This window comes from Empidonax traillii, unplaced genomic scaffold (genome assembly GCF_003031625.1).
Source record: "Empidonax traillii isolate 1590-97213 ecotype Southwest subspecies unplaced genomic scaffold, ASM303162v1 scaffold747:size309294, whole genome shotgun sequence".
Taxonomy (NCBI): Eukaryota; Metazoa; Chordata; class Aves; order Passeriformes; family Tyrannidae; genus Empidonax; species Empidonax traillii.
In genome coordinates, this window is record NW_020955940.1 from 221,647 (window position 1) to 233,128 (window position 11,482).

The 11,482-nt window shown below is 45.1% G+C and overlaps 1 protein-coding gene across 1 annotated transcript; it reads right to left on the minus strand.

Moving 5' to 3' along the window:
- Nucleotides 1-3,030: 3,030 nt before the first annotated feature.
- Nucleotides 3,031-5,361, minus strand: NDUFB4 (NADH:ubiquinone oxidoreductase subunit B4). The gene is made up of 3 exons (XM_027900763.1): nt 5,115-5,361; nt 4,750-4,896; nt 3,031-3,189 (listed from the first exon to the last, which is right to left on the minus strand). Exons 1-3 carry the CDS (start codon nt 5,313-5,315, stop codon nt 3,130-3,132), a joined length of 408 nt encoding a protein of 135 aa, XP_027756564.1. The 5' UTR covers nt 5,316-5,361; the 3' UTR covers nt 3,031-3,129.
- Nucleotides 5,362-11,482: the final 6,121 nt, after the last annotated feature.

The following is an 11,482-nucleotide window of genomic DNA, read 5'->3' on the forward strand; positions in this document are numbered from 1 at the left end:
AGCCCCCTATTAGAGCAGAACACTTCAACCTGCTCATCTGTAGAGGGTTGCCAAAGGAATGACTCGTCAGAAAAGCTGACCACAAATGAAAAGAGGTTGGAGAATCCAAAGCACTTCACTGATAAGTAAGGGAAAATTTCTGTTCCACACCCTGGCCATCCTTCAACATTGATGTGTTTGTCAGCACTTGACAGATCCTCTCCCTAGCTCACTGCTAATTTGCAGCATTGCAAATGTGAAAGGGTTTGTTTGGCCAGTCCAGTCATTAGTTCTTGGGAAGGTACCTGTGAGAATACTCAAGCTCAGACGTCATGGAAGACCTCAAAATTCATTGGAGTATGCAGTCCTTCTTACCCCTCAGTGGTGAGTTCCACCTGGTGGAGGCAGAAAACAAAGCCCCAAATAGGGTGGGAACTCGGAGGACAGCCCAGTCACCTCACGCTTCAGGTCTCTACCACATACCCATATGAAGGTTTCTAAGCTTGGTGCCACCAGAATCTATGTTTCTTATCTCCCAAGGCAAACAAGTTTCCAAAAAAAGAAGGAAATATAGAACCACAACACGTAATTTCAGTCAGTTACATCCATCATCAGTTTTGGATCTGCACCAGATCCCTGGGGAAAAAAAAAGCATCAGCTTTGAGCGAAGTATTACATTATAAAATCTACACGGAGATGTTTACTCTAAAATAACCAATTCAGAAAAGGACATTCGGGACAATCAATTTGCCAGACAAGCTGATTTAATCAGACTGATTCAGGGATAAATGAGGTCTAAATGTTTCACGTGCAGAGGGAAAAAGCTTGTTTTCTGTTTGAGACCTAAATTATCATGCGGTGACCAGCAGGCTTGAATTTCTCTTGTATAGACACACCACTGAAGCAGATATGGGTGGTAACACATCAGTCAAGGGTCAAATTCCACAAGGCACATTTACTTCCCTATCTTCACTCAACATATCCAAAGGGAAACTTAATAACTTAATGCCCTTTCCTTCCTCTATGCACCCAGCACCACTGCCTCAAACACCAACCAGCAGCACAGCACATTCATTCCTTGCAAGAAAACAGCATGGAGAGTTCCGCAAATAATGAGAAAAGTAGGGCAGCATTTCCCCAAGCACCACACTCAAATCCGCAGGGATGGAGCATCAGAGACTTTTGTCTGCGCAGGAAAGGGCTGCAGCAGGTGCCGCGAGCATCGACCTGAGGCTGGCCTGAAAGACCAGAGGCACTATGCTCATCCACAACCCATCCCAAACCATCGGCTCAGCTGGCCTGAAACAAATACAGCTGCAAGGGAGAATTTACATGCGTGGCAACTCGAGTTCCAATTAGCTGAGGAAATGGGTCCTGGGAGATCAAATTAGTTTGTGGCAGCAAGAATAGTTAATTTAGCATGCTCAGACAAGCAATTATTTCTTTCCCTAAATACCACTCTCTCCATGCATTGATGCCTCTCTGCATGGATCCACAGCCATATCTTGTAATATCATTTGTGACAGTCTTTTGGAAGCTGTTCTGCAGAGAGAATAATCCAGGTTTGCGTTAGTTAACCCAGCCCAAGAAAAAGCCGCAGAAACAGGGGCAAGAGGGTTGCTGGGAGCACACATGGGATTGCAAAAGCAGGGCACATCTTTGCACAGCTTCTGCACACAGAATTAGTGCTGAGCTCCACACAGGCTGAACGTTTCACAACCCACACAGGAAACGGAAGAGATACAACAGGAAACACTTAAAGAAACAATAAACAAAAATAAAATTCAGAACCATTTTTATTGCCAGGGTGACTAAGCACAGGTGTTAAGTTGCCCAGTGAGGTTGTGAAGTCTTCATCCCTGGAGATACTCAAAAGCCATGTGGACAGGGCCCTGGAGAACCCGCTTTAGACAGCCCTGCCTGAGCAAGGGGTTGGACCCAGATGACCTGCAGAGGTCCCTTCCAACCTCAGCCATTCTGTGATTATGTGAAAAAGCTCATTAACTCACTCTGCTGAAGACAGAAAGCAAATGGCCCATATTTACATCCTCATCATGCGGGAAAGGGACTCGGTAGAGCTGTTTCTGCTGACTTAACGCTGGCTGCTTTCCCAGCAGGCAGAGGGAAGTTTTCAACTTTTGCATCAGACTGAGCTTTTCGCATTAACCTCAACGTTCGGGAAGAAACCACTCCCATAGAGTGTCTGAAAAATGAAGGAAGGTTGGGTCACAATGGCACCTACAGGCCACTTGGAAACTCAACTCTGAATCAAAAATCTTTTCTTGCACTCACATTCCAGTACTTTGGCAGTGACAAGTCCAGAGTCACCTATACCAGTTTACCTGGGTAGAGAAGACCTGTGTCCTTCTAAGAATAAACCAAGAAGGGATCTTTGCAGGCATAAGGCTTGCTTGGTGTTGATCTGCTGTTTTTGAACACAGCCCCTTTACAGGGATGACACGGAATTTTCCTATACTGCAAGGGAACCAGTGTCAAACTAAAAATCTTCCTCTTTTACTTCTTGTCTCCCACTCACAGGAATAAGAGTTAGGAAAAATGCTAGTCACATATGGCATGGCAACCTTGAGCTCACTATTTCCAAGTCTAGTACTGTAATTTTATCCAGAAATTTACTGCAATAAGTAAACACATGGTTTAGGCTTGCCTTTTATTAGGGAAAGGAAAAATTAACTCAACTTATTAGAGCAGTCAGGCAGGCTCCCAGGTTCTTAAAAATGTATCACAGAACTTGCCTATTCCCAATCAGGGAAAACCACACAGTCAAACACACAGTGGAAGAAATATCTGGAAGGCAAGCAATAGTTCTTTAGGAAACTGCTTTGGTCTTGCTTAACATTTTACCTGGCTAGTGATTTTAGACTTTAGCCTGCATGGACAGCAACAACTTCCGTGGTTTAAAAGGAGCCTCTGTACACAGACCAAAGGAGTGCTCTGGCTGAGTTCCAGACACTCTCTCTAGATCCACCTGGTATAAATACAGAGATCCTACATTATCACACTTTCCATAATTATTAAAGATGCAAGACAACCAACAAGCAATTAAGATTTATTCTTATGAAGGAGAAACGTCAGGACATAATACATCTCATTTTATTTATATCCCATGAACACCACTGCAATTCCAGGAACTCAGAATAGACTGAATGGCCGCTCGTATTTACCTTCTTTGATAAGCCTCTCTTTACGGTCCTGCGGAAGAAAGAGAACATTCATCATTATTTTATTAAAGAAGGATTTCAATCAGCCTGGGATAAGAGAATAACAGCTCCAGTATTTCAGCATGGCCTACAAAGAGACAGCGTCATATATGATATTAAGGGTCTTTTCCACCCTAAATGATTCTGGAAGCATGAACTCTGGCAAGAGCTGCTATGGTTAAAAAGAAAAAGATAACAAGGCAGTTAACTTCACCTGCTAAAGACCTGCTCAGACTGACCTCTCCTCACACCTAGCTACTCTCACAGGCCAATTCCTGTGAAGTATTTTTCACCAAACTAGTTGTGTCACAGTTAATTTGTACCTTAGTTTCTACCTCCTCCTTGTGGCTGAATAATCCAGCTTAGAGACATAATTACCGAGAAACTTCCTAATAATTTGCCTGACTGTGCCTGTGCTCGCTTTCAATTCATTTTTACCTCACTCTGCAGTCATTTACCTTTCTGTCAGGTACCATTACAGGACACTGCGGATACTGCCCAGATTCCTTCTGCTGGATAAAACCAGGAGATTTGCTTAAGACTTAGCAGTGTATCTCTTGCTTTCCCAGACACACAGCAAATGCTCCTCAGAGAAAAAAGTATAATGACCATTGTGTGTTATTTACTATCAGAAAAACAAGAAAAATCCCCAAACATCACTAAAGGAACTGCAATAAAGGAAAACAAATTATCCTGGACACTTACGAAAGATTTCAGTATGACAAAATACTGCAGAGGTACTGAAGTCTCAAAAACATTGATATCAACATGCTGACCGTGTTTCCTAAAACATGTATTTTCAATTCACCCTAGCAAACAACATTCCCTACAGAGATTCTATTAATTTATGTTAGTCCTTCTTGGTTTATGACTTGATCTAAAATGCTACTTCTGTGCAAAAGAGGGAAGTAAAAAATGTTTTACAACAGCCCCAAATTCTCTACTAAAACCAGCCACTGTCTGTCAGTTACCTAGCATTTTCTTATGTATATATATATAGCTGAGGTTTTTCATAATGATCTACCATTCTCAGATTCTGATGTCCATATTTTAGGAGTTAGAATGGAAGAAAGATAAACCTTCTAAAATCTTAAAACATACAGCTGAGCTCAGGCACTGCAATTAACATTATTACTCCTCCTCCTATGTTTCATGAGATTAGAGAAATGGTCAAGCAATTGCACAGGGACACTGACAGGTCTGTCATCTGTAAGCTTCCTATTTAAGTTTAGACAGTATACATAAAGCACATCAACCGCTGAAAATAAGATCTCTTATGATTAATTTCCACTGTCAGTGGGACAGAGAGCTTTATTACAGCAAAACAGCCTCATCAAGCAAACTGTGACTGGCCATACCCCAGGGTAGAATAAAGGGCTCTTAGAGAAACAGGACTCTGCAACCAGTTATGAGGCTTTGAGATAGCAGGCTCGGTATCAGCCTTCTTTCCCTCATTACTTGAATGGTATTAATCATCCTTAGGCGCAGATCTACCCTTCACAATCCGGTGCTTTTGCCGTTCACCGACGTTCGGCGTCGCCAGCTGACTCACCCTGTCAAATTTGAAGACAGCCATCCAGAAGAGGAGGGGGCCTATCGCGAAAACAGCTCCTAGAAAGGACGTCTTGGGGGTCGGGCGGAAAGTAGGGTACACGTTCTGCGTCCTCGCATAGACCCAGCGGGTCATGGCGGGGTTTTCCTGCGGTGCAAAGAAAACTGCGGTGAGGCCGCAGCCCTACCATGGCCCCTCCACGCGGGGGAGACCGGGAAGGGCACCAAGGTCACTGGGAGGACGGGCAGCGTCCCGCCGGCACGGCCCCGGGCCCGGCCCCGGCGCGGCCCCCGCCGGGTGAGGGGGACAAGCCCCGCGCTGCCTCCGCCGCCCCCCAGGCCCGCGCCCGCTCCCTCCCCACTCACGATGACGGCGGGCGGGTTGGGGTTGTTGAGCTGCAGCTGGTACTGCCGCTTGAGCCGGGCGCGGATCGCCAGCCGCTCGGCCTCGGCGCGGCGCTTCTCCGGCGACGCATCGTAGGTGTCGGGGTCGAGCTCGGCGGGCAGCGAGACGTAGGCATTGGGCCGGTACAGCTTCGCGGCCGACGGAGGCGGCCCCGACGCCATCTTGGAGCCCCGGCCCTGGCGGCGCCGCCCCCGCCGCGCCCCCGGCGGCTCCCGCGGGAATGGCGGGAGCGGCGCCCGCTCCCCTCAGGGGGGCTCGGGCTGTGGGGGGCGTCTCAGGCCGGGTGGGACAAAGGTGAAATGGGGAACACTTAAAAATCTTCTTAAGGAAGGCTGTTCTTTGATGTGTGATCTTTGTATACTTTCAAGCCTAATCAACGAGAAAGGAGATTTAGTCCGTGAAAGGAGATTTAGTCCGTGAAACGGCAGCTCACAAGCTCTAAGTGATGTCCGGGTGTTAGAAAAACGAATTACTTGTTGGTAGAATTGCCTTGTCAGGCTTTAGGGCTCCACCTGTTTCATCTCAGGCCTGCCGAGTGTTAATAAAGGTTGGGGAGAAGGGTGTATCAGTGATAGTGGATACAAAGAATGCAAAATTTACGGGCTGCAAGGACATTTGGCAGAGCCCCCAAGATAAGGAAGAAACTAATAAAGATAGCTGGGCAATCGTGCTGAAATCAGCTCTGACTGGGTAAAAAGGTAGTTCTGGCAGGGGCAGATCATGACTGCCAACTCATGGACCACCGACCCGAAAAAAAAAAACACCGACTCAAAAGAAGTGAAAGACTGAGCATGTGGACATAACTAGCATGAGAAGCGAAAGAATCATTAACCAATAGAAGATAGAATAGTAATTAATTAATACAAGATATTAATACTAATTAAGAGAACTAGGTGACTTGTAACCAATCAACAAGCCTTTGCTTGCTAAAATGTATAAATAATGAAAAGTTTTTGCTGGCTTTCCAAATTTGCCACCGTTTCTGCACAGAACTGTAAATAAATCAATTACCTGGACTCTGTTTGTGGATTGGCCTCTTGCATGCCGGGCGAAAGAACCTATTTTGGGACAACAGTCCCAGGGGGTTGATTTCCCTGTCCCCTGTCCCTGCACAGAATAGGGCCTTCGGGAATGAGCTGGTCAGGGATGTTGCACTGTTTGTCTGCTGCCTGCTGGGGGACAAAGCTGCAGGGGCCTTCGCAGCCCTTTTCAATGGTATTCCTATGTTTTAGAAAGCATAGTTAACGCACGTCGAACTGCTGAAAATAAGAGTCTCTTACCATTACAGAATCACAGAATATCCTACACTGGAAGGGACCCACAAGGATCATCGAAACCAACTCCTTACCCTGCACAGGACCATCCTGAAGAGTCCCACTGTGTGCCTGAGAGCATTGTCCAAATGCTTCTGGAACTCTGTCAGGCTTGGTGCTGTGATGACTTCCCTGGGGAGCCTGTTCCAGAGCCCAACCCTTCTGAGGTAAGAACCTTTTTCTAATATCCAACCTAAACCTCCCCTGAAACAACTTCAGGCCATTCCCTCATGTCCTGTCACTGGTCGCCAGAGAGGAGATCATTGCTGGGTTAATGATTGGACCCAGTGATCTTAGAGGTGTTGTCCAATCCTAATGATTTGAAGGTTTTGACTTTAGAAAGTTTCTTTCTTGTTGGTATTAAAGGCTTTCTTCTCCAGAGATGTAGAAAAATATATGCAAGTTGTTTTTCTGGAAACAAAGTTGCCAGTAAACAAGTTTTCTGTGTGGTTTTTTTTTTTTTCCTTCTGATATATAAAACAGGAATAGCAGTTATGCTGATTGGGACCAAATAAGTCAATGGCTGTGCACATGTAGTTATGGCCTGATTTACACTAGGGTAACTCTGCAAACTCAGGTAATGTTGGATGAGGGATTACAGTTTCCTCCTAAGCACACACAAAATAATACTGCTGACTTTATTTAAAAGTTGCTGTGCTTTGGCACTGCAATAATAGAACAAAAGCGCTGCCTCACATTTTCAAATTTCACTCTTCTTTTTCCTAAGCACTTGGAAAATCGATGATCTCCTTTCAGTCTGAGCAGCTAATTAGGAGTTGTGACTTGCTTCCAGCAGGATAAAATACAAGTTGGATATTCCTGAAGTTCATGTACCTTGAGCACCCACACACATACACAGCAGGAGGTACTTTTCCCTCTCTCAAGTGCAAACCTATAGTCCTTTCAGAAATATCTCCTCCTGTTTCTCCAGCTTTTCCACCCTAATTTTCCTCACAAACACGTGGCTGCAAATTCAAGTGAAAACCAAGCTGCTTCATTCGCAGTCAGCTCCCAAGGAAGTACTTACATGCCCTGGTTGTTTTTTCCCCAGGGTTTTCAGTTTGGGTCAGTGACTCCCATTGCATGGAACACTTTACTCCCTTTACTTTCCCATTTTGTGACCATCACATTTAGTGAGCTCTGTGTCCCCAGCTCCATGACCAGCATGTGGAGAGCTATTTTAGCAGGACAGTACCCTTACCAGCAGCACTGCCATGTGGCACTCCTGTGGTACTTTCGTCTCTGAGTATTTCCAAAGACTTGGCAGCCTGTGTTTCCCAGCCCATGCATGGCTTGCTTCTTTAAAAGCTATTCCTCCCTGCTCTGTCTTATTTCTTAATAAATGACATATGCAGCCTTGAAACAGATTGATTCCTGGCAGGAGCAGGAGTGTAGGTTGGATTAGCAAACTGGGAAGGGTTAGCTTCTCTGTGGGAAATGGTGGGTGTTTTTCCCTTCTTTGCTGCATCACAGAGTGGAACAGAATACTCCGGTTCCTGCAGATCTCCCAAAGGACTTTGAAACAGCCAGATGCTTTTCCCCGAATCTGCTGGCTCCTGAGGCCTGTCTGTAGTGGTGTGTGACAGTTCCTGTGGGCAGGAGAAAAGATGGTCATGTGGTGAAGTCACTTGGCAAAGGCAGCGGGTTTAGCTCTCGGCCCTATTGCAGAATCTTTGTGATCTTATCAGTGCAGGTCCAAGCTGTGCCCTCTCCCTCTCCCCAGAGCTCAGAGCTGTGAGTGTGCATGCTTGGCATGCAAACAGTGCTGAAATTAATTCTACTGGGAGGAAAACAGAAGGCACAAAGCAACATTTCCATTAACAACGTAATGTACTGTATTAGAAAATTGAGCAGCCAGCTGCCACGCTGAAAACACCTTTGCATTTCATCTCTAATCACTAACTCATTCTCCCTCCTGAAGAATCAAGATCCTCACATGAAGTCTTTTTTGAGAGATGTCGCTTGTTTCATGGGGTAAAAAAAATAACTAAATCCCTTCCAGAGAAGCATGTTCTCTGACACCGAACCCTGTACTTTGCAATTTGTTGTTTTCACTCCTCCAAGGGGGAATCTGTGAACTTTCTTCATTTCATAATAGCCATGTCTCTAACTTTAAAACAAGTCCTTCAGCGAAAGCCCAAGTCACCAAGAGTAAATGTCTAAACCTTGCATAAAGCAATGCAGGACAAAGACAGAAATACTGCAGTCAAAGCACTTGACTGAAATCAGTGATTGGTTTTTTTCTCCTGCTGACAGAGACTGCTGCACAGAGTGAGAAATACTGTGGTGACAAACTGTACTCCTGTGCAAACCTTCTGCGTCATCCGCTCCTTCTGGACCACCCTTATAGCAGACTGAGCACAGCCTGGCTGCTACTGCAAACCACCTTGGAAACAAAAGATTTTGCAAGAATCAACAGGACCCTTCTTGTCCCTGTTTTTGTCAGCCAGATCATGAAGCTCATTTGACTCTTCTCCTGACTGCTGGTGTTGACCTAAGGAAAGCAGTGGGAACATAAAACTGGCACTGGTGAGAGTGGGGCCATGCTCAGCAGGGCAACACAGGCTAGAACAAGAACATGCTGGCCATAAAACCACATCCTTTTGAGTTCACACACCAAGGCTTAACAAGTAAGACCCCAAGTGTTTTTTCTTCTTTTTATCAGGGCTGATGTTTATTGAATGTTCGAGATTGGCAGTATTAAATGAAATTGACAGTTCTCCCAGGAAAATGCCTTTGAAGTTTACATCATCTGTTTTCTTTGCCATTAGCAGTAACCAAAATGGAAAGAACCAGTCAAGACAATTAATCTTTGTCCAGAACCCTGTGGAGGGTTGACCTTGACTGTCTGCCAGATTTCCACCCAAGCTGCTTTCTCACTCCTCTCCTCAAAAGGACTAGGGGAAAAAATTACATGGAAAATCTCATGGGTTGATATTAGTGCAATTCCTAAGAAAAGCAAAAGCTGCACAAGGAAGCAAAGTAAAAGGAGGAAATAATTCACTACATCCCAATCAGCAGACTTTAGGGACAGGGCCTCTATATGCATACCATATAGAGTTGCTATTCCCAAGCATATAGTTGCTTGGGAAGACAGATGACATCACCACAAATGTCCTGCCATCATCCTCTTTTCCCTCAGCTTGTGTTTCTGAGCAGGACATCATATAGCATGGATATCCCTTGGGTTATTTGTAGCAGCTGTCCCAGTGATTCCCCCTCCTAATCTCTTGTCCATCTCCTGCATACAGACTTTTAAAGTTGGTGGTGGGGTGTTGGAGAGAAAGAGTTGACGTTGTGCAAGCGCTGCTCAGCAATACCCGAACTTGGTGTGTTACCAGTGCTATTTTAGCCACAGATGCAAGGCACAGACCAGACGGGCTGCTGTGAAGTTTAACTCCATCCCAACCAAACCCAGTAAAAAGCCAGCTTGAATGCTGTCTGACACACCACTGAATTTCTGAGACCATTCCCATATGAATTAGCCTGAAATCAGACACAGTTCTATGACGTTTTTTGATTGAAGCTGCAAATAACTTCCACCTTGAGTTTAAAGTAACACCAGGTACTGACCTTCAGTTTAGAGCTGTGTGATTTTTCTGGTGACTTTTTAGTCATGCCCCAAAATACAGAAAGACTGAATATTTTAGACTGTATACACAAAGCCACATCTTTTCAGAGTGACCAGAATAAGTGACTCTGTGCTTCAAGTGAATGAGAGAAAAATTAACTTAAATCACAGACCTGTCCTATCTCCAAGGTGATCACTCATGACACTTTCAGAAGAGACAGGTTAAATGTGCTGTCATGCCGAAAAATACTTGTGCCTGTCAAACTTGTGCTGAGTGCTTGCGGTTGCTCTGTTTGCATCAGCTGTCAGGCTGGAGTGAACATGTTGCTGGGCTCTGCCGTGAATTCTCACTGACCTTTTGCAAAGAAAGCAAGCTGGAAAACAGGGAAGAAGCTGACAAAATCACTCATATCACAAGAAGGTTCCTGAACAGAGGTCCCTCACTTCTAGTTCCCATATGTAATGGGCAAGAAGGGTCATTTGGCTCCTGTTCCTGTTCCATACAAGTAAATGTGCTGCTGACCTTCTTCTGAAGGGAGATCAGTATCAGGAATCCATCTGCATGGATAAATCCATGGTAAAAAGCCAAACGGATACAGAAGGGGAGCAGTGTAAGAAGAGTTAGGACACAGCGTAGTTTATCTGAGCTCAGAACAAGTGTGTCTAACTACAGCATACAGGTATGTTATTAAATTGTCCAGATAAATGTAATTCGTTCTGTGTTAAGAACTGAGGTCCCCAGTATCTTTATCTTACAGTTGTTTAAAGGAAGCCTGTCATGCAAAGGAAGGAGTTAACCTGATTGGGGGAATTATGAATCATTAGTACAGCCAACAGGCCACGCATAAATGTGTATCGAATGTTGAGCTCAGCAGGAGTTAGTTACAAAACCAGGACACTTAATGAGTCATAAAGCGCCAGGAATAACGAGAGATGGCATTAAACAAGCCATTTCTGCCCCTCCTTGGCTTGTCCAGAGACGGTGACAAGAAGCCCTCTGCTGTTTCAGCTTTTCCTGTCAAAATAAAATGTTTGACTCACAGTGAATTACAGCTGCGTCTGAGCTTCCCGAGCCAGGGAGCTGGTGCCGCTTAGGCGGCCCTGGTGGGAGAAGCAGAAGCTGGCAGCAAGCATCTCGTCTCCACTCCTTTGCAGGTCATTGATTGTACCATTTTGTGGTGTAATATTCTTAGGTCTCCCTCTGCTACCAGCTCCTTGCACAAGAAACTATTAATAGTCATGTAACATTGAAGAGTGGGAGAGGAAGAGGTCTTAGAATAAAGTAGGGTGGCAATTAAAAAGCTGACTGTCTCGGGGTAAGTCCTGTTATTGGTGAAGTGTTAGAAGCGCTTAACCAGTCAAGTGGCAGTGCTATTCCTAGACTTCCTCTGACGATGGCTGTCAGGAATCGGAGTTCTCCAGCAAGCTGTCATTGCTTCAGCCA

Bases quoted from the DNA above. Each gene is read 5' to 3' on its own strand.
- NDUFB4 (XM_027900763.1), bottom strand. From the start codon at position 5,315: ATGGCGTCGGGGCCGCCTCCGTCGGCCGCGAAGCTGTACCGGCCCAAT. The intron at 4,897-5,114 runs GTGAGTGGGGAG...TTTGCACCGCAG, and splicing joins CCAACCCGCCCGCCGTCATC to GAAAACCCCGCCATGACCCG. The intron at 3,190-4,749 runs GTGAGTCAGCTG...TTTCTTCCGCAG, and splicing joins CTGTCTTCAAATTTGACAGG to GACCGTAAAGAGAGGCTTAT.